Source organism: Gekko japonicus, unplaced genomic scaffold, assembly GCF_001447785.1.
Source record: "Gekko japonicus isolate JY-2015 unplaced genomic scaffold, Gekko_japonicus_V1.1 scaffold914, whole genome shotgun sequence".
NCBI lineage: Eukaryota > Metazoa > Chordata > Lepidosauria > Squamata > Gekkonidae > Gekko > Gekko japonicus.
In genome coordinates this window covers 476550-499574 of record NW_015160240.1, presented here as the reverse complement: position 1 = coordinate 499574, position 23025 = coordinate 476550, and the positions used below count along the sequence as shown (strand labels likewise).

Here is a 23025-nt window from a genome sequence, read left to right as displayed (position 1 = left end):
TTGGGTTTATACCCCGCCCTTCACTTGGAGTCTCTGAGCGGCTTACAAACTCCTTTCCCTTCCCCTCCCCATAACAGACACCCTGTGAGGTGGGTGGGGCTGAGAGAACTCTGGCAGAAACTGCTCTTGAGAGAACTTGTGACTGACCCAAAATCACACCAGCAGCTACATGTGGAGGCGTGGGGAATCAAACCCGGTTGTCTAGATTAGGGCCCCCCACTCTTAAGAAGAAGAGATGGGATTTATGCCCCGCCCTTCACTACCCAAGGGAGTCTCAGAGCGGCTTACAAACTCCTTTCCCTCCCCCTCCCCACAACAGACACCCTGTGAGGTAGGCGGGGCTGAGAGAGCTCTTGACAGAAACTGCTTTTTTTCAAGGACAGCCCTGAGAGAATTTATGGCTGACCCAAGGAGTGGGGGAATCAAACCCAGTTCTCCCAGATTACATACTTAACCACTATGCCAGCCTGTGTGTGTGTGGGAGAGACCCGGTGCTCAGGCGGCGACAGACGTGACAGTGCGCCGTTCTGCATCCCTCTCGAATGGCTGGAGCCGGGAGTCCAGTGTAGTTGTCCGTGCTCCCTCTGATTCCTGCAAGCAGAAATCCTACTTTGCGAGTTCCTGGCATTAAAGTGGTGGGCAGGGTGATCTGGCTGCTGCCTAAATCGGTTGGCTCTGGAGTCCTCCTTCCTGGGCAAAGACAAAAAATGTGTGTGCTGGAGGCTAAGAAACTGTGAGCTGGCTCACACTAGCTTAGCTTAGGGGGAACACTGGCTACAATGCTTCCTCCGAGCTGTGGAGTCCTGTGAGCCAGCTCCTGGTTCAAAGTGTTGAACCAAAGAGGCAGTGTGGTGTAGTGGTGAAGAGCAGCAGACTCTAATATGAAGAACCGGGTTTGATTCCCCACTTCTCCACCTTGACCCCGAATTGCAATCACACAGTCAGAGTCCAATGAGTTAGAAGAATATCTGTTTATTGCAATTAAAACGGGAAATTACGATTAAACCAGGAAGGGCAGAGGGTCTTATACCCCAAATGACATCACACATAATTTACACATTCAAGGACCTTTAATTGGTACCAAGCAGTTAACATCATAAAAGCATCATTTGGCTCTAAACCTTACTATTGGTCTCTCCTGATACTGGTCATGTATGTCAGTGATTGCATTTGTTTATCTGGTCTTCAGAACAATGGGAACATTAGAGAACACTGGGATCCTTTCTGGCCTCGCTTATGGAGACCTAGCTGATAAGGACTATGATTCACATTAAACTTGGCTCTTGGTGTCCTTGCAGCTCCTAATTCATCCTACAAAAAAAATGAAATTATAAAATATATATGTTCTGCTATAAGTTTCTCTAATTAGAAGATTCTAGGTTACATACCAAGGTCAGAATCTATTATGATTCAACTATTAAAGGCACAGTGACAGCTGTCAATATATATATATATATTTCAGCGTGTCAGAAATCACATTGTTTTTCCTTTGTCCTACAACCTGAAGCATGCTGGGTGACCTTGGGCCAGTCACAGTTTTCTCAGAAAACTCTCAGCCCCACCTGTCTCACAAGGTGCCTGTTGTGGAGAGAAGAAAGGAAAGGTGATTGTAAGCTGCTTTGAGACTCCTTAGGGTAAAGTAAAGCAGGGTATAGAAACCAACTCTTTTTCTTCTTCTTGACCCACTTTTTCTATGCAGTGTTAGAACAGAAAATATTTGTTTGTGGGCATGCCTAAAGCTTTCCCAGTATCTTTTGTGCTAGTATTTATCTGTAGGTGTGCAGGTTTGTCAAGTGCGTTTTTTATTCCATTCTTCTCCAGGAAGCCCGGTGGTTCTGCTCTGTTCTCTTATGTTCACAACAACCCTGTGAGGGACAATAGAGAGTAATTAAACCCTGTTCACCCAGTGTTCTTTGTGGTGGAGTTGGGATTTGAACCTGGTTCTCTCAGATCGTAGTCAGATGCTCTAAAGCACTGTACAATACTGATCTATGCATAAAGTCACTTATTTGGAAAATGGAGTGCTAGATATGCATATATTGTGGTTTTTATAATATTAAAATATTTATTTTGCTTATATTCCGTGTTTTTCCCTAGTAGGGACCGAAAGGGGCTTACAACATTTTCCCTTTCACTGTCTTATTTTCACAAGAACACTGTGAGATATGGTTAGGCTAAAAGTGTGTGACTTGCCCAAGGTCACTTTGATATAGGCCCTTTTTTGAAGCTGAGAATATACCCACACTGCCTCTTTGATGAATTTGGGGGACCTGTTTGGTTTCGTGATGAAAGTCTTATCAGTTACAAGATGTTCTTATGGAAAGAAGCGTAAAGACTTTGGGTTGCTGCTGTGAGGTAAGTTTTGTGTTGAGCATGAGGAGTACGTTAGGCCACAGTGGCTCAGAGATTAAGACGCTGAACTGCAGACCAGAAGGTAGCTTGGCAGTTCGAGACCTGAGTGCCGCATGACGGAGTGAGCTCCCGTCTGTGGCCCCAGTTCTTGCGCCTTGGTGTTAAGTCATGCTGGCTGGAAAAATCTTCAGACAGCACTGGCTCTTCAGCTTGGAAATGGAGATGAGCACCACCTCCTAGAGCTGGATTCACCTGGCTTTCGAGCAAGGGAAACCTTTACCTTTTATGAGGAGTACAGAGATTGCTGAAGCAGGAGGTTTAATAAAACAACAAAGAAGGTCTATGTACAGGTTATGTGGTGAATTTTCTTTAAAGCGTGTAGCTACCAGGTCCACTCATCACCAAAGACAGCCTTCACAACTCTCAGAAGTAGAGTTAAGCCTCTCTGCGATATTACCAGGGGGACCTGCGTACAAAGTTGTCTGCTCCCTAGCTGAGACAGATCCCCTTTTCTGTATGCGCTCTCCCTCAGGCAGCCTTCATTTCCCCCTGGAAGGAGATTGCATGCTAGAGCAGCACTCCCATAGGCTCAGGTATGAAAACAGCTGAGTGGTTCTTTTACCTCTTAGAGGAAGGATAGCCTCCTGTCTGTCATAGTCACCCAACAAGCTTCCATGGCAAAGTGAGAATTTGAACTTGGTCATTACACCATACTGGCTCTCATATACATACATATATATACACACACACACTCTTATACATGTACAACATGTGTACTTTGTTGTATAGAGAGTGACTGATGCATATAATTAACGCTTCTCTGGAAAATGTGACAGTGATTTGCAATTAAAATTTAACTTTCAAGTATGGTTACAATGTCTGCGTACTACAGGTGCTACAATGTCTACTATCAAATTTCCTTTACATTGTGCTAACCTTATACATGTATTTTATTGTCAGTTATACATAGACACACTTTTTCTCATATGTACAGTTTTTCAGTAGCAGGCAAGGGAAATTTGGTTGTCGGAGATACATTAATTTGTGCCCACGTAATATACATGTATAATATGTTTATCATGCGAGGGCCATAAACATTCACTTCAGGGCTTCCATGACAGTCTCTAACATCAACGGTAAAATTGGTTGAAGACTTATTGTTCTGTTGGGTGTTCCCCCAATAGCTGTTGTTGGCCTCCACTCTGGTTTTTAGTGTTACATCTGTTTATATATTTTGTTGCATTATTGTATGTATAATTTATTTCAAATGTTTTTAATGCTGAAATATTTTAATGTTTGATATACACCACTTTGGAGACCTTTTTGGGTGAAAAGGTGGTGTAAAAATGTTTTATATAAAACAGTAACTTATAAAAATCCAACAACAGAGCCCCGTATTGTGAAATCACCTAGCAGGATAAGTGTGCTCCCCCACATGGTAAAAGAGGGTTACAGTGTTAAACAAAAAAGCCCAAATGTAAAGTTAAAGACTGGGGGGAAAGGTTTTAAACCCTGACTGCAATAATTGCATTTTCACTGAGTTTTTGAAGATGAGAATACAATGACTCCCAAAGCAGCTTACAGCTACCTTCAAAATGAATACAAATGTTTTTCAAAATACACCTTTCAGTTTTATTTAATATTTACTTTAATATTCTCTTTAATATGCTTAGCACCAAATTCTGTTCATCTGTTTCCAGTGCTTATAGCTTTTTCCACAAAAGTATTTTTAAGAGTAATTTACAGTGCAGTCCTAAACAGCGTTCTATCCATCTAGATCCATTGACTTCAGTTGGTGTAGAAGAGGGTAACTGTGCTTGGAATTGTACTGTTGGATAAAAAAGGCGAACTAGTTAACATTGGAGTGAACATGAGAGGAAGTAAGAGTGCTTTTGGTGAATGGAGCTGTAATGTATAGTACAATAGATATGGATACTATGTAACATTGCAGACATTAATATAAATGATTGTAGTTATTTCCTTTTATATTTCTTGCCCCACCTTTCAGCCAAAATTTGACTCTACCTGCAGATATAATTAAAAGGTGCTTGGCAAAGTTGGCGTTAATTATAACTGGGACCCCCCCCCCCCCGTGCATGGTGGAAGAGGGCTTAGTTGCTGCTTCTCCCTCTGGCCTCAGGAATGGCAGTTTATATCTGGGAGAAGAGGACTCTTAATTGTATAGCACTGTAATGTCAGATTTTGTAATAGTGAATCCGGCTAGAGCTCCCTGGACAAAAATGAGAGAAATAATTACTTTAAATACTAATAGTGGTTATTGGGGTCATTTATATATGTACAAGAGCCCTTTCCCAACTTCCGGTTTAAGCGTTTCGCCGCTCGGACACGTCTTGTCTCACTCGGATGGACACACGCTGAGACCTGGCTGACAGGAGGAGTTCGAGTTCGTCCTGGACCCCCAGCCTGAAGAGCTGAGGAGAGCCTCTTCCAAGGGGACGCCTATGGAATTGAGGCTCACCTTCTTCCCCAATAGGTACCGTCGCCCCGGAGCCAGTATGGCACCTAGAGACAACTGCCGGAGCAAGCGATCACGACCAATCTTGTAAAAAAGACTTCCAAAAGATCTCCAAGGCTACAAACTGTGAGTTAAGCAAAGCTCAGGTGAAAAATAAGCGAATTGAGCCTTGGTAGTAATTGGAAGCGCCTAAGTTTGAAGCGCGGGGGGAGGAGATTTCAAGCCCCCCCCATTGGAGTAAACTGTAAAAAACGGTTTTAAAGCGAAAATAAAGAGACTTTGAGCCAAACCAAGTGCAGAAGAAGTTAAGTGAATGCAAAAGCTGCTAAAATATATGAAGTGGAATTAAAAAGTATAACTTTTGCTTTGTTTTGGAAAACTTACTTGTTGATATTATGGCTGGGAGAGGATGGAGAGCGCTAGAGAAAAAACTGGTGACCGGAAATAACATACCAACGACTCCCTCCCAGAACCAGGAAGCATCTACAGACTTATCTTCGCTGTTAGCAAATGCACTGCGCCCTCTAATGGAACAGATGACTACTCTCAACACCAAACTGGACAATGTGCAAAAACAGCTAAAGCAAATGGACAAGAGAACCACAGCAACTGAGAAAACGTTGAAAAAGATGGAAAAACAGACTGAGAGTATTAATGAAAGAGTGGATGAAGCAGAGAAGGAGAGATCCTCGGATAAAACACAACTAATACAGCTCCAGCTGGAAAGATGAAACTTATTTAAAATTCATGAAACGATCAACCAGAGGACTAGTACTAAAGTCAACAATGGGGAAATCCTTAAAAATCAAGAATGAAGAGATAAAAATTTTGAAAGACATCCTATTCGAAGTAAGAAAAAGGAGGAAACTATACAGGATGCTTACTCTCTCTCTGCAAAAAAAGGGAATATCGTATAGCTGGCTATTTCGGAAAGGGTTGAGTTTTAATTGCCAAGATAAAAAATATAAAATTGACTCTGTTCCAAAAGCAGAAAGATTTATGGATCAAATGTTTAATGTAAAAAAAGAAGCAGAAGGAAAAGAATTTAAAAATGGATGTGGAGGAGGAAGAAGAAGAGGAGTCCTACTCACAGGACTCAACAAGCCAAATCTCCTCGTCATCAGAATCATCTGAATCGAAGAAAGGAGCGGCTGCTCCCAAACTGACTCTAAAACTAAAGCATGAGTGCTAAGGTGCTAAGCTAATAACTTTATACTTTTTATAATCGAACTAATATCTGTATAACCAGTACTAATCTATTTTTAAGCTTTTCAGATTGTGATTTGTATTAGTCTTTATCCCTTCCCTTCCCCATATCCAGTAGGAGATTTAGAATAGTAGATTATATGTATCTAGAATTCCCTGACCTATTTCCCATACTAATAGTGATAGGGCATTAGTATTCCTTTCCCCATTCCATATATGTAGTGTGTAGAAAATGCAAAAATAAAAAAATTCCCCTTCGGGGGGCCGAAAAAGAAAAAAGAGCCCTTTCCCTGTATTATCTGTATTACCACTTTCCCTGTATTATGGTAGGTTGCACGCATTCTCCCTGTATTTCTTTTTTATATACGATAAAATTTATTGAAATTTCAGAAAAATCATTAACATTACAAGAATAAAAACTTTCAAAGGAGTATAATAATATACAGATAGAGTAGCAAATTATCCAGATGTTGTGCACTGCAGTGTCAATAACAACAACATTGGTAGCAAGAAAGCTAGAGATAGAAGGTACCATCTATTAACTTAGCTTAAATTTAACATATATAAAGGCTAATACTAGTAGTCATCTGGAATACACTAATAAGCATTACCATAACCAGAGGTCATCAGTTACTTTAGGGATATGTTGTTGGTTGGAGAGGTATTCTAAGATAGGGAACCACGTTGAAACAAAAGTAGTAGGGGCAGGAATTTTATCAAAACACGTAAGATCTGAGAGTTTAGCCATGATATACAAATCCCACAGCTTTTTATGCCATTGTGAAAGTGTGGGTGCCATTGTCGTTTTCCAGTGTGTGGCAATTACAGTTTTGGCCGCAAAAAGCATTAAAGAGACCCTTTCTCTGATGGAGAATGTGGCACAGTTAGCAGCCCAGCCATTCAAAAACAAGTTTTCCGGTGGGAGGGAAATGTTTATGTGAATGAAAGATTTGACTTGATCCAGAACTGCAGTCCAGAAAAAGGATTTATGTGAGCCAGTTTGTGTGGTGTAAAATACCAATGTGATATGATGTTGAAGGATTGTAATTTCATTGACGTGATTTGGGAGTGGAATGGAGGCGAAGACCAAATTTGATTCCAAGAATCTTCTGAGAGAATATGGTTACAGTCTTTGTGCCACATAGTTTGACAAGACAAGGTTGTGTTGCTGTTCATTGATGCCAATACTTTATGTATCTTTGAGATTAGATCTTTTTGAGAAATGCTGGCTATACGAAGAACTGATTCAAATTCAGTGTGTGGTTGTTTTAAGATGGAATGAAGATGGATTTGAAAATACTGTATCCAAGGGATCTTGATTTCCAATTTAGCTTCCAGAGAGACCTTAGGGCGGCAATAGCAGCTGCTTAGATGTGAGGTCCCTCCCTGTATTTCGGATGAGAGGCTGTGAGACAGTGACATGCCTTGGAGGCCAAACCTCTGTGTCCAGGCTTTGGTGCTTTTTTAAAAAAAGGAAAATGCAGGTATGGGAGGAGGGTGTGGGTGTAGTTTCCATGGGGCTTGCAAAATACTGAAGGAAGGGCTTACCTCTCCCTTTCCATTCAGTTAACTCAGTTTGAATGGGCCAGCTCCCACCATCCTCCGCCTGCCCTGTGGTTCATAGAGGGAAATGGGTAGGTAGATATCTTTGTGTCAAAATGTTAGCAGTGTTAACATCAGACATTGGGGGCATGGAGTTAATGAGCCAGGGAAGAGATCTGGGTTCAGATCCCAGTTCAGCTATTAATCTTGGTTGGGTTTAAATTAATAGGCTAGAGACAGATTAATTGCCCGGGAAGCTGTGTATGAAAGGGGTGGTTGGGGTAATTTTCACCAGGAAATAACAGTGAAGACAACAGCCTAGTTCTGCTCGTGTTGTAATAGATGAAGCTGTGCCTCTGTTTCCTCTAAATAATTGAGTCTTTAAGGCGTACAGTTTTTATTTTGGTATGAGGCACAAAAATAAAATTAAGCATCACCAATAAGCCACTTATTCTTTAAAATAACATGGTGGGTTTTTGTTGTTGTTTTGCCATTCCATCCCTCTGGATTTTGTATCTAAATAGTAGCTTAATGCACCATAATAAAGGCTAGATTTCAGTGCAGTAGCACTTTAGAGACCAACAAGATTTGTTCTCCTGCAGACCAGTATGGCTGCCCTCTGAAACTGTCTTTATAATAAATGCTAGTTAATCAGTTGTAATTGATTTCCCCCCTTGTCTTCCATGCTGTCTTGGTACTGCTCAACTGAAATCAGGAGGCGTTATTGTTGGAGAGTTGTGCCTGACAGCTTGTGGTGAGGATAACACAGGACTGATCTTTTGTGCCTGCCTTTGCATATTTTTTTTTGTTAACTCTTATCACCTAACATGAAACATCTAAATTTATTGATCTTGTGGGCTATAAATAAGGTTTAAATCTGCCCTAGTTTGCATATGTTGTAACTAAGAAGATTAAAGCATGTTCTTTCTTTTGACATCATTTTTGGACATTCTTGTCCTAGTAGGCACCATTAATAGAAGAGGCATTCCTTCCTGTGTGAGAAGAGGGTGGAATCTTCTTCTTCTAAGATGGCGCATGTCACAAGAGGTTTTATGGAAGTTTGAGCATTTAAAGATCCAATTTGTTAAAAATCTGTTTCCCTAGTAAATGTATGTATTGCGTATATTACCCAAGCATGACTGGTGAAAGGGAGCAAAGCATGATAGGTTACCCATAGACTCGATGTGATAAGAACCATCCTCCAGTGAAAGAGAACATGGTGCATCTGCACTGGAACAATTGTAAATGCTTCTATGGATGGTGTGGTGATAGTGAAAATTAAACTGTAGTGCGCAGAGTGGCACATCAGGCAATGTTTTGGGAGCATACTAAAATTAGTGCATGAGTAAGCAAGTGCCTTTTGTTGAGTTGTCCTGGTCTTGTGTTAAGTGTTAGTATCAAATCATTAAAACTTTAGTTTCTGAATATAGTATTTAAAATTGTTAATTTTGGGCTGTTTAAGATATTTCCAAGAATGTTCTAACTGGCTGTGTTCACTGAATAGAAGTCTGGTAATAGGCTAAATCAACTCCATTTGTCTTAGTATGTTGGAAAAATTTCCAGTTAAAAGCCTTCCCCCCTCAGAAAACATAATGTTTAACACTGAGAACCTTTTTTTGTGTGGTGGGGAACATCAGATTTGGCTGTGAGGATCTACGTCCAGATTCTGGTCCAGTCATTCAAAACAATCTACCTCTCAAGGCTGTGAGAATAATAAAAGTAAAAACACAAGCATGCACAGTATAAATGGGCTGGATCCTGCAGATCTCTCTTACTAGCGGTGGCACTTTCCTCGAGTGCAAGGAGCTTTTGCCTCATGCAACCAGCTCTGAAAAACTACTTGGGCTGGGTAAAGACTCTTGCTGTTTTGTTTTTTTAAAAAACCCACTGTCATTTAAAAAACCCCACTTCCAGTAACAGAATAGATCCATGAGATCCTACCATTTGTGTCTTTAGTTGTTTTTAGTCTTGGTTTCAGTACACTGATTTATTAATGTATTCTCTCAGTACATTACGGGTTTTCAGAATTTCGTAGTAATCTTTATTAACAGCCCTATAACTTAGGCATTTCTCACATGATACTACAGGGTGTGAAAACCTGGCTTGGCTGAATCCTCCACTGTGAACTTAACTGCTAACACTCTGAACTACTGTATGGCACCACTGGATGAGGTGCAAAAGCTGCTGGGGGATGGTTTGCCTGTTTATATGGTCGCTAGGAAGGTATTTGGGGCAATTTCTTGAAATTCTTGAATATGTAGGAATACTTGATACTGTTGGTGAGAGAATAGTTTGTAACTGTAAAAAAATCCAAATGGCTATGGTATTAGTTGCTGGCCTTGCAAAGGTAGACTGTGTAGAAGAGTTCAGAATAGTGCTGAGAACTTCATATGCGTCATATGAATGGGGGGGTCAAATTTGCCTGGAAACTTTGGTCCTAGTCCCAAATATGTGGGTCAATAGTATTTATGACTATTCAGCGCTGCAAGGAAGGCGCTCTCTGTGCGTTATGTTTGTGGGTTTTTAGTCTGCCATTCTTCTATCGTGACACCTATGGTCAGGGGTCATTCCGTAGAAAAAGAGGTGCAGGAGCGCATTAGCATAACATATTAGCATAACTTATTTGCATATGCCACACCCCATGACATCACCAAAAGTGTCAGAAGGCAACACCCACTGCAACTTACCTATCTGCTTCTTGCTCCTCGTGGCCCCGGGGCAGCGGGGGGCGGGGCTTGTTGCATGTGCCCACCCCCAGGGCTCTTTACTGCCGGAGCTCTGCTCCTGTGCGCTCCTGCAGGAAATGACCCCTGCCTATGGCTATCTCCAGAGGTCTCCCATCCAGGTATTGACCAGAACAAGACATGGATCAAGGTTGTTGTATTTTTTATGCCTTCCAAAAATTACTCCGCGGGCTGAGCTCCTGGAATTTGATCTGGTTGCTTCTCTGAAGTCCTTAACTTCCCAAATTTGGTTTTAACTGTGTTGTATTTTACATTGTTACCCACCCTGAGCCCGCTCGCAGGGAGGGCGGGATATAAATCCAAATAAATAAATAAAGATTCTGTGACTGATCCATTTTTTTTTTGCTTGCAGTGAAAGCGATCGTGCAAACCAGAGTGAGAAAAGAAAAGAGAAAAATGCCAAGCGGGGAGGTGGCAGTCGGTTTGAGCCCTATGCCAGCCCTTCAAAAAGATACCGAGCTTTCATTACTAACATTCCCTTTGACGTGAAGTGGCAGTACCTCAAAGACCTGGTGAAGGAGAAAGGTAAACTGCTCTGGGTGTGCCTCAGTTGTGTTGGTTGTCCTTAACCTGTGATTGGATTTCCCTGTCCAGAAAACAGGAACGTGCCTGAAGTGATTCTGGGTAGACTTAGCCACGTTGAGCACCTAAGGTTTTTTTTTGAGGACAGACCCTTTTGGTGTTGCATGCTAGCTGCTGCGCTCTCGCAGGAACGCATCCTGTGTGTGCAGGTGTGTTTGGCATCGGCTCATCATGCTTCCATAAAGGAGCCTTTTTGTCTCCTGGAAGAGGCGGGACTTCATCGGGGCTTGGTGTGAGGTTTTTCTATTTGAAACCTTTTCATGGGTCAGGACAAGTTGTCCACTTATTGCTGAGGAGGAAAGCTGTAGCTTTTCCAGGTTTAGGCAATTTTGTTTTTGTTGTTGATCATCCGACCAGGACCGTCTGAGAGTGACTTCACAGGAGGATGGATTTATGTTTCTCCCACCCCTTTTGTTTTGCAAAGGGGGATATTGGCAATGGCTAATGGGCTGCAATATGAACATCTCAGGTAAAAGAATCAATAATGCAAAAAATTAGCAACCTTATTTGAGCTTGTTTGGCAGGTAGCCACATCTATTGCACATCTAGCTTTTTTCAGTGATTTTGGGCCAGAATGCTCAAATAGTTTCTAAAAAATTGTGGTCTTCAAAAGCAAAACCACACAGCCAAAACTAACCACTAATTCCTTGGTGGTTTGGTAATTAATTCCAGATCAGATTATTTTTTTAGTTGGGAACAGATACACAACACCTCCATCCTCCTGGTGAACATCTCTTGAAATGTATTCAATGGGAATAAACTTAGGGTCATGTGTTTTGAAAGTTAGGGTCCAATGTGTACCTGTGGTTTAAATTGGAGACTGAGAGCTTGTGAGCCTAAGGAAAGCAAACTTTGGAAGGGTTCACTAGAAGGTTAAATGGGATTGGAATGCACAGCCCCATTCATAATTAAATGTGGTATTACTCAGAATCTTAGCAGAATCTTAACAGATGGTGGGTTTACAATTGAGCTGTCCAGTCCTTCTCCAGTTACAGTTTTGTTGCATTAATTATGAATGGGCCTTATGCTTTGGAACACGTCAATTCTTGACCTACGTCGTGTCAGAAATATTGGTGGATAGAAGTGTCTGTATGCATGGGTGTGTCCCACTGCCAGCACTGCCAGCGCTATGTTGAACTTGTTCCAAGTGTGTTCTGGTCTTTTTCTCCAGCTCACGTGGATGCAAAAGTCCATGAGACTTGTTTTCTTCACTGTTCTGCTCAACTGTTTCTTCCTGCAGGAGGCTCCTAGGAGAAACAGTTAAATCTCTTTTCTCTGCAGGGCTTCTGCAGGGCTTAGTGTATTACAGACAGATGATGTGTTCTTGGGTTTTGTGACTACAGTTGAGATTTGAGTAACTGGTGTCCCTTAAAGCTGTGTTTTCAGCCCTCAAAATTTAGATCTGTTTATTTTTGGCTCCCAAGTCACAATACTTCCAAGAACTAGGACGCGGCTCTAAAAATTGTTAGAGTTCTGGGGTTTTGTATGTAAGAATTACAAGCTCCAGGTTCGGGAGCAAGCAGAACCGTTTTGGAGCAGCAGATAAATTGAGATGACAGACTGCAACTCCATCACTCAACATTCTTGTGATTCTGAAAGCCCTTTATGATAACTTTCCAGAGGTGTCTTGGCACCAGTAAATATGGTTTAGGAGACTTAAGTGTTGTGGTCTGTTCAGATCTCTCAACTGGTGTGTTTGGATGCCCCCCTCTGAAACGTCCAAATGGTGGCCATTCGGTGAAGTAATTTCAGTGTATCATTTGTTGGTGAAACTTAAGTTACAGGTGTGCAGTACATTTTCTCTTTTTTATTCAGATTTCACCAGCATTCTTGATTTCCTTTTTGTAACCAGTCCAAATTGAACCAGGTTAAAGTGGATTCCCATTCTTAGTTGAGAGGCTTTGACAAAACATGGTTGATTAACTTGTACAAATTCCATCATTTGAACACCCAACTCTTCTGAATTGCATTTCATTCTGTCCTCCTGATGTGGATTTACTTGATGTCTGTGTCGTAAGACAGCATTTGATTCAACTTCTTAAACTTCAGGCACCAAAGCCTTTCCTGGAATTGTGTTGTTTGGAGGCTAAGCTGTACTAGTTCTTTATCAAGCAGCAACAAGTGGTGTCCTATTGTCAGGTTCTATAGTCAGATCACACCACACAGCGCTTCATAAGAAGTATTCTGTTTATTGGTAGTTCATAACTATGGCACTTGAACGTTTTTTGTCAGGAACGGCCCAAAGCAGCAGAAAACCCAAAGTTATAGTAGTTTCTAAGCACACACACACACACCATTACAAGCGGAAGCCAATAAGCATTGTGCATGGTACGCGCAGGCGGGAGAAAAGTGAGCGGGCAAAAATAGGAGCCATTTGTTCCCAGCAGGTCAGGAACAGCTGGAACCCCACGGTCAGGAAAGCATACACAGATAACAACCCAGACAGGAGACATCGTTAGTGTACCAGGAAGGAGGATCACTCCCCACACATTCCAAATACATGGCAGTATCCAAATACTATCCAAATATCAGTTGCAAGAGTAGCTAGTTCAGCAAGTCCGTTCTCAAATTGGGACAAGCCAGGTAAATCTCTAGTGTCGTCTTCTCATGCCAGCTTGTGCCCATTTGTAGCTTTCATTTAATATCCTTTAGTGCCTTCGGCTCATCTTACATATAGATCAGGGAGAATATTTGGAAGTGGGAAGAAAGAAGTTTGATGAAATGGCTGGAATGTGAACATATGAAGCTGGCCTTATAAGCGAATCAGACCCTTGTTCCATCGAAGTCAGTACTGTCTGCTCAGATTGGCAGTGGCTCTCCAGGGTCTCAAGCTGAGGTCTTTGACCTCATCTGTGACACCTGATCCTTTTAGCAGGAAATGCTGGGGATTGAACCTGGGATCTTCTGCATACCAAGCAGGTGCTCTGCCACTGAGCCGTAGCCCCTCTCCGATGATAACGCTTGCATGAGAGGGCCAGGTTCACATTCTGGCACAGCTCTGAGATCCGCTAAGTGACTTCTCTTAGCCTGACCGGTATGGTAGGGCTGATGGGATGAAATGAGAAATTTGTGTATATCATTCAGTGGAAGAGCAGTACAGAGTAAGGCCTATTAAGTATAGCAAAATGAAGTGGATTCACTGGGGGAAGTGGATTCACTTGGAGGAAATACAGAATGTGTAGCTTACTTGGGAACACAAAATGGTTAAGCAATCCATGTTATTTTTTAATTTATTAATTTAGACTCTTAGGCCGCCCTTTCCTGCGAGCGGGCCTCAGGGCAGTTTACAAGATAAGACAATAGATAATATAGGGCTGCGGTCACACGGAGCATTAGCCACGCTATAGAGACGGATGATAGGCGCATTTTCCGGGCGCAATCACACTGCAATATCTGGGAAGCGTAGAGCTCCCGTGGGGAACCCAAGGCTTCCCGCCGAAGATGCGGCGTAAAAAACTAGTACCTCCGAGATACTAGTTTCTGGAAACCGTGGGGCAAGGGCTGGCGTCTGATTGTGTTTCCGGTGGTGGCATCCGGCGCCCGCCCATGTCCCTTCGCAAACAGGGCCCCCCCCAAAGTCTCCATGAGATGCGCACAAGCACCCAACGGTGCATGCGCACAAAGAGGAAAGCAAAAGTGCCGTTTCGGCTTTTTAAAAAATGACCCCGTTTGTCACGGCAGCGGCGCCTAGCCATTGCTGGTTTGATCGCGCCGCTTCTTTGCCGCGCCGCGGGATTGTCGTGTTATCGCTACCCTCATTTACCTGCCGGCGCCGAGGGACGGACCCGTGGTGTGCCGCCGACGCATCTGATCGCGTAATTGCGGACCCCCGGTCCATGGCCCCCCCCCCCCCCCCCCCCCGCGATATCCGGCCGTGTGACCGGGGCATGATTAAGTTAAAAACATAATAAAATACCATACAACTTAATAGATAAAAACAGTCAGTTCCAGGATGACAAAAATTTCAAAAGAAAGTGCAGCTTCCCTGTAGCCTCCCGAGGGGGGTAGGTGAGGCGGGGGAGGTACAAGCGTGCCAGATTAGTTGCTGTGTCCCGTCACTGTCCTCAGCCAAAAACCTGGAAGAACACCTTTGCCTTACGAGCCCTGCGGAAAGGTAATAGATCCCGCAGGGCATGAAGGTTCCCTGGCAGAGAGTTCCCCGGGGGGGTGGGTGGAGGACTGAAAAGGACAGCCAGGGACCACCAGGAGGTTTTTACTGCCGGAGTGCAACACTCTGTCTTCCTAATGGAGTGTTGGCTCTGTTTCTGCACAAAGTGACTTTCAGAGTTTGGTCTCCATTCCACAAGGCAGAACATGCTCTCTAGTTTGAATGACAGTGTTGCATGTTTGCTTTCAACAAATCAAATTCAAAACATTTGGCTAAAGCGGACATGAGCAAGTATCCATGCCGACTGTGCATTTCTTGGGGCTGACTGAGCACCAGAGATTCTGGGAAAGCTGAGAATGTGGACATGGCTGGCGTGTGAACATGGGAGGAGGAAATCGAGGCTGTACGTTAGTGCCGTGTTCAAATTTACTGCACACCTGTAATGCCAAGTTGTGGCGGATTAGCAAACGTGGAGTATTCCTGGGCTTTCTAATAAGGCAGAGGCTCCATATAAGGTTGTTGACGACTGTTCTAAATTCCCCTTGTTTTCTTGGCTTTCTCCCTTTGGTCTATGTACCGTCTGGAATCTGATTTATAGTTGGTGAGGTAACATACGTGGAACTCTTAATGGACGCTGAAGGAAAGTCAAGGGTAAGTCTTTGAGAGCATTTCTTCCGTGGATTTTAACTACATGACAAATGTAACTGTATGGTGGTGTTGAACCGAACGAACTTGGGAAAAAAGCGTGTATGTCGAAGTGGTTCTATCGTCGGTGCTGCCCCAAAGCTGCTTGATGGGTGGGCAGGGAGGTGGTGGATGGGGGCTTGGTAGGCCCAGCAGCACCCCCCTGCTGTGCTCATTCGGTGTTGGCTGTACGCATGGGTCCTTGTGTATTTTTCACTGGAATATTAACGTTAAAACACTTAGCTTAAATGTCTCTTGTGGTTCTCGTTTGCTGATCTGGTAAGCTTAGTGTGGAAGAGAGGTTGTATAAATGAAAAAACGATAAAGAGCTGTTGAAGGTGTTAGTGCTTTTCAGTTCAGTGGAAGGATGTTTCAGCATCTTCCCTGAGGGCTGATTGGAACCGAGTGGCTAGGGATATTTGACTTCCTAGAGGCAAGCAGGAGCTATGAGGGTGACATCTCCAGAAGTTAGTCTGTTCTGCACATTGCTCCTTCTGCATAAACCCAGGCCACGTAGCAGTAGCGCACGGAGTTCAGGTAACAACAGTTGTGTCGGTGCTGAGCAGTGAAGTCTTCACCTAATGATCGTAAAAGACTAATTTAAGTATCCTTTTTAGACTATTTAACTTTTTAGTACTGATCTCTTACTAACTTGTTTCCTTTCTCTCCCCCCTTCCCTGCCTCACACCCTGTCCTCGCCGCTCTCCATGAAATTGCTCTCCATGAAATTGCCACGGCATCAGGGCTGCGCGTAAGTAGTTGTCAGTTGCTGCGATTGGGTGGGGCCTGGAAGCCTAAAACTTAGGCTCGTGTGGTGATTTGGCCTTGTTCTCACCCCGCAGCGTTGTTGAGTTCAAAATGGAAGAGAGCATGAAAAAGGCTGTGGAGGTCCTGAACAAGCACAGCCTCAGCGGGAGGCCCCTGAAGGTGAAGGAGGTGAGTGAAGCTTGCTGCAACACAATGCCGGCTGTCACGGACGCTGCCTGAATAAAGGTGGTGAGGGAGGAGTTTGCCCTTCAGGGTTTTAAGTTGACATCACAGGCCTTGTCATTGAAATGGTAGTCTGGTGCTGTCTTTTTTTTTTTTTTTAAACACAGAATTTGTTCCCTACCTTCCACTTTATTTTTTCTTACCTCTCAGGTAACTAAAGTTAACAGTACGTGCGCTGCGGTAGCATAGGGTGCAGCATTTTGCAAGCCTTTCTCAGATATTGGGCGTGCTTGCAATTTTTCTTACAGAAAATAAAGATGTTTATACTTTAAATTCCTCAACTATGTCAGATAGTACAATTTCGTATGCTAAGTTATACATTATTCATTTTGCATTATTGACTGAGTTAAAAGAAGTTTAGGTCTGATTGGAAAGTAAGCAGTGCATGTATTTCAGTTGTTTCCCAAATGTCCTGTTTTTCCCCCCATAGGGGAAAAAGTGAGTTTCCCCCCCATTGCTTCAACATTTTTGGAAATCCTGCATCTCCAGCTGGAACTGTTCTTTGCCTCTAGTCTCCTACAATATCTAGGGAATTTGGGGTATGGAGGAGCTTCTATTATGTGGGGCCCACAGTACCTTGTTCCTCACTTTTTGGGGAAAATCGTGGAATGGGAATAAAAAGAATGGAAGGAAAGCCTCCAGGGGAGGAAGGGAGAAAGAGAAGGAGGAATAAAAGAGAAGGAAGCACTGAAGAGAGAATGGAACCACAAGCTCAGATGCCTCATCCTGATCCTACGGTGGCTGGTGCCGCTGTTCCTTCTATGGAAAATCCTCTTCTCTTGAATGAGAACAACCAGTAACAAGCTCCAACTTTACAAAGGCCACACCCATTTTCTGAAAAGCATGGGCACCATGTTGGGGAAACCTGGTTTACTTCAATCCACCAGGGGCTTCTTGCCACATTGAGAACTTGGCCCATCACTGTAGCCTGTTTTGGGTGGAGGCGGGCATCTCTACTTGCCATCTCAGGATTATTCCTTTACTGGGACTGTCAAAGATTGCAGCGACTTTAGGTATGCCTCATGCTACAGGTCTGCTTCTCTAATCAGAAGGCACACCCCACCCCCGTGCGCGCCGCTTCATCTGTAGGTTCATGCTGTTGTCTGTAGACAGCCAAGCTCTGCATTTGACTCTTCTTGTTTCCCTAAAATATGCCTGTGAACTGGGAGTTGCTTCTGCTGCTTACACCGGTTCTCAAGGAATTGATCCTCAAAACCCTCCCCACAAGTCTTCTCTTTCCCAGAGGGCCTGATCTCTGAATATGATGCTTGTTGTGGTTACAGAGGAAGGGAGAGCTCCTCCCCACTCACATTCTTAGGGGTTTTAGGAAGTTTGCCTCCAGTTCTTTGACCCCTTCAGGATTCTAGATTAAAGCATGTCACAAATCAGCTTAGTCTTTTTTGCAGCTACAGCTACTGTCTGTGTGCAAGGCTTCAGAGAACAAGGGCATGCTTATTTAGTAAAAAGCCTGGCAACCAGCAATGAGCAACTGAGCTTGCTTCTTTCTCTCACATCGGGGTGTGTGTGTCATATTGTTCTGAAAGCAGATTCACGTCTTCTCTTGTAGGATCCTGACGGAGAGCATGTCAGAAGAGCTGTGCAGAAGGCGATGGCAGCGTCAGGTGGTGGGATGGGGATTGGGCCTGGTCCTGGCGGTCCCGGGATGATCAACATCCCTCCCAGCATCCTCAATAACCCCAACATTCCAAATGAGATCATCCATGCCCTGCAGGCCGGGAGACTGGGAAGTACAGTCTTCGTGGCAAATGTAAGTCATTTCTTTATTTACAGGGCCACCAAGACAGCCGACAGGTTAAAAACATACATAATAAGCGCACATCTTAAAAGCCATTAATTCCATTAATTCCCCAAACAACAACACAAAGCCAAGCTAAAAGAGACCCACAAAACCATAAAAGTGACGAACTGTATGGCAGGAAGGAGGGGTCCTTGAGGAAACACCAAATGAAGCAGAGTCTTCGCCCAGTGATAGCAGACAGCAACCAAAGGGGACAGGTGAGTCAGGGGAGAATGCTCTAGAGTTCTGGTACCATGACAGAGGGCCCTCTCCCAGATCACCACTCACGTAATCTCGGAAGGCAGACACCAGAAGCAGGACCTTGGACGATGACCATAGCGTTTAGGTAAGGTTTGTAAAGGAGTAGTTGTTCCTTCAGGTATGCTGGTCCCAAGCCATATAAGTCTTTAGCGGTCAACACTAGCACTTTCAGTTGTGCTCAGAAACAGTTTGGGAGCTAGTGTAGATGGGCCAAGGCTGAAGTGACAGGGTCTCTGTGACTCGCTTCAGTCCATATCCTGGCTACAGCGTTCTGCACCTGTTGAAGCTTCTGAATACCTTTCAGAGGGCAGCCCTCCCCCAGAATGCATTGCAGTAATCTAATCTAGATAGCTGCCAGTTGAGTTGTGACATCTAATGGCCTCCTTGCTAAGTGCTTGCCTGTGTGATACATGTGGAGTTTCTCAGTAGTTTTTTTTTTTTTTTAAATGTCTTCTTGCCCAAATGTCGGATTAGGTGTGGGGAAGTCCAGATAATCTAGTTCCATCACTAGAGCTAAATTGCCTTCACTATAAGTCACTTGCACAACTATAGATAGAATTCAGCTGTTGTTGGGAGTCATTGCTTTGGTTTTGAGATCTGTGCTCATTGCTGAGTCCTGGCTGTCTTTTAGGCTCTAAACAGACAAGACCCTAAATGGAAATTCTCTTAGTGATACATCAGAAAGCAGTAATGTGGGGTAAGATGCACCTGTTGGGATCCCTGCATGTGCCCTTGCATTCCGAGACTGGGGGGATTGACTAGAGAGAGGGCATTTTCTGTTGTAGCATCCCAGTTACAGATATTCCTTTCCACTCAGATTCATCCAGTACTTGCACTGTCACCTTCTGGGTCTGTGAAGAATGTCCTGTTCTCTGGGCTTTTAACAGCTATAGAATGGTTTCTGCCACTGATTTTATGTGTGTTGAATGGCTGGTTCTGTTAAGTGTTTTACTGTGCTAGCCTCTGTTATTGTGGTGGGTGACTGCTGCCTTTTAGTTTATTTTAATGCAAAGGTGGCATTAAAATCCTTAAAAGAAATAATGTGTTGCTCTGACCTGGATAACCCAGGCAAGCTCGATCTCATCAGCTAAGCAGGGTTAACTCTGGCAAGTACTTGCAATGAGAGACTTCCAAGGAATACCAGCAGTCAGGAGGTGGGGGCAGGCTTTATTCAGCCACCTCTCTGAATATTCTCCAGCTTCCAGTAGGGGTCAGTCACCAGAGGTCACCATGACTTCCAGGTACACACACACACGCACGCACATATAAAAATACAACAAAGAGAGAAGAAATGTATTCAGCCCTCAAATGGGTTATGCCTCATCCTCAAGGACCAGCACTGTTTTGCTTAAAAGGAAAAATAGGAGTAGGGTGAGAAGAACACATGCTTCACATTTTTAAGAAGTTAGTTTGATGCTTCTAGTTGGACCTTAAAGCTAGTTGTAGAAGATTGACTGCTGTTGCCCTAGATGACATAGGCAGTTACTTCTGAATTGAACCTGGCACCCTCTGCATGCAACGCAGATGCTCTGCCATTGTGAATCACCACCATTCACTACGGAGTTTAGTAAGAACTTTTAGCTAATTTCAGACAGCAGCCTGAACCACCTCTCCTCTCCTCTGGGAAATGTGTCTTAAGGCTAGCTCCCAAAAACAAGGTAATCTAAGAAGATATAACAGGTCAGAGGAACTGCGATCTTTTAGTGAAGGTACTTACATACAAGTCTCTGTGACAAAGAGAAGAGTAGGGTTTTGTACCCCACGTTTCTCTACTTTATGGAGTCTCAGAACAGCTTATAATCACCTTTCCCTTCCTCTCGCGAGGTAGGTGCGGTTGAGAGAGTTCTGAGAGAACTGTGAGTGGCCCAAGGCCACCCAGCAGGCTTCAGGTGGAGGAGTGGGGAATCAGACCCAGTTCTTCAGATTAGAGTCCACCACTCTTAACCGCTACACCATGCTGGCTCATGCAGGATGAAATTGTTCTTTTTCCCTATATGGAACAAAGACCAAGGTCACACTGGCTTGTTCTAATTAGAATAACTTTGTTTGGGAAAACTTGCCTTGAGGATATATGAAATCAAAGCTGGGCTTAGATTCCTGCATGGCCGTGAAAATGTACAGGGTGAGTTTGAGGAAATCAGTTTCTACCTGCTCTACCTCACAGGGTGACTGTGAGGATAAAAGAGGAGGACAGAATCACATATTCCAATCCTAGCTCCTTGGGGAATGGGCACTCCTGTGCATTTACAGCTGCATGTCATGCGGAAATTCGACAGATGAAAATTTTTTAAAGAAAAATAAAAAAATTAAAATGTCATAGATTCAGAACTTCTAAAACACAGCACGTCTTCATCTACTGCACAGTTAACTTGTGGAACATGAAAAACACCCCAGGTCGTCACTGCCACTTAGTGTTCACATGTGAGTTGAACAATATGCAAATTTGGAACTTAAAGAACCCAGCGATTTTTTAAAGATGTTGCAGTGTATAACTTTCTCTGGCTTCTAACACATGTCTGTTTTTCCCTCCCTCTAATCACTGCAGTTGGATTACAAAGTTGGCTGGAAGAAACTAAAGGAAGTGTTCAGCATGGCTGGTGTGGTCGTTCGTGCTGACATCCTGGAAGACAAGGACGGCAAGAGTCGTGGGATTGGCACAGTGACTTTTGAGCAAGCCATTGAAGCTGTTCAAGCCATCTGTATCCTCCTCTGGAGTGTGGCTTAATTCTCACCTTGTTGGTGGAATGGCTTGTTAACTGGGTCAGAATGGACTCTTCCTCTATATCAAAAGTCACTGCTTGTAGAGACTTAGCATGCTGAAGTGCAGGGGTAGGCTTAGAACCCTTTCTTCTGAACTTGTAGATTTTAACTAGGTGTTATATATAGAAATGGGCTGTGGTGGCTCAGTGGTTAAGACTCTGAACTGCAGACTGGAAGTTCGGTAGTTCAGCAGTTCAAGACCCGAGTGCCGCGTGACGGAGTGAGCTCCCCACTCTGGTCCCAGCTCCTGCCAACCTAGCAGTTCGAAAGCAAGAAATTGCAAGTAGATAAATAGGTACCGCTTCGGTGGGAAGGTAACAGAGTTCCGTGTGCCTTTGGCATCTAGTCATGCCAGCCACATGACCACGGAAATGTCTTCGCACAGCGCTGGCTCTTCGGCTTGGAAACGGAGATGAGCACCGCAACCCTAGAGTCAGATTCGACTGGCTTTTGAGCAAGGGAAACCTTTACCTTATTTATATATAGAAATACTTAGTTTTTACTTTTAATAGAGGATTGTTCAGTCATGAGTTCCCATCCTGCTGTCTGAAATGATACAGTCCAGAGATAGATTCTCTTCTCCCCCCTTTCACACAGTGACCGGGTCAAAGCTGTCAGTGGTCTTCTGTGTCTTATTAAGAGTTACGAGGTGCCACTTTCCTGTTTGGCCATCAGCAGATCTGTGCTGTGTGTGTGTGTTTAATAAGCTGGCAAAAGGAAGTGAACAGGCACATGATTAAATTTCTGTTTTGAGGCTGAGAAGATGGGAAATGGGTGTTCCTCAGGCCAAGAGGTTTTAGCCACTATTGGCTAAAAGAGGGAGGTGTACTTGAGCAAAATGAGTCAGTTGGTGTTGGATGCTTTTTGCAATCCTGTACTTTTCCTTGTCTCCATTCTTTCTCTCTGACAGCGTCTTATCATAGAACTCTCTTCCTTTAGATATTCATTTGGCTGCCCCTGGTTTGCGCTATGTAATTCCTCCTGACCTTGTGTGTGTGTATCACACCTACGCCTTGATGTTCTGCTTGACATTGTTGATTTTTTGCCTACTTAAGGAGTTAGCAGTTGTGTTGGTTTTTACTTTGGTTCTTTTCTCATTTAGTCTCGCTTAGCTAGCGTAGGGCTTATGTGGTTCCCCCCACCCCCCTCTCCTTTTGCTTCATATTCTTTGGATTGTGGGCATGCCCACTTTAATCAGCATCTAGTAAAATCAAAAAGTTATGTCTTCAGGTCTCAACTGGGCAAAGTCTTTGTAAGTGATCCTTGACTCCAGTACCCCATAGCTATGTTCAACGGGCAGCTGCTGTTTGATAGACCAATGCATGTCAAGATGGTAAGTATAAGTCTGAAGAGCTTTGGGTAGGGAGTGTTGGGTGGAATCTTACCAGCTGAGGGACTGGGATCCTGCCAATCTGTTCTGACAGTGGAGGGGCTTTTCTTGGCGCAAGGAGCCTTCCATGATGGAAGAGGCTCAAAGGAAAGTATAACTATTAGCAGAATGAATCCGCAGCACCCAAGCCAG

At 43.7% G+C, this 23025-nt stretch overlaps 1 protein-coding gene across 1 annotated transcript in view; it reads left to right on the top strand.

The window, feature by feature from the left end:
* The window catches only part of HNRNPM (heterogeneous nuclear ribonucleoprotein M), a 33734-nt gene that overhangs the window by 473 nt on the left and 10236 nt on the right, over positions 1–23025 (top strand). The window contains exons 2-8 of the mRNA XM_015413321.1: positions 10673–10845; positions 15609–15661; positions 16438–16445; positions 16537–16630; positions 18252–18452; positions 21289–21442; positions 22787–22836. Of these exons, the coding sequence (XP_015268807.1) occupies positions 10673–10845; positions 15609–15661; positions 16438–16445; positions 16537–16630; positions 18252–18452; positions 21289–21442; positions 22787–22836 (733 nt within the window). The remainder of the gene's footprint in view (positions 1–10672; positions 10846–15608; positions 15662–16437; positions 16446–16536; positions 16631–18251; positions 18453–21288; positions 21443–22786; positions 22837–23025) is intronic.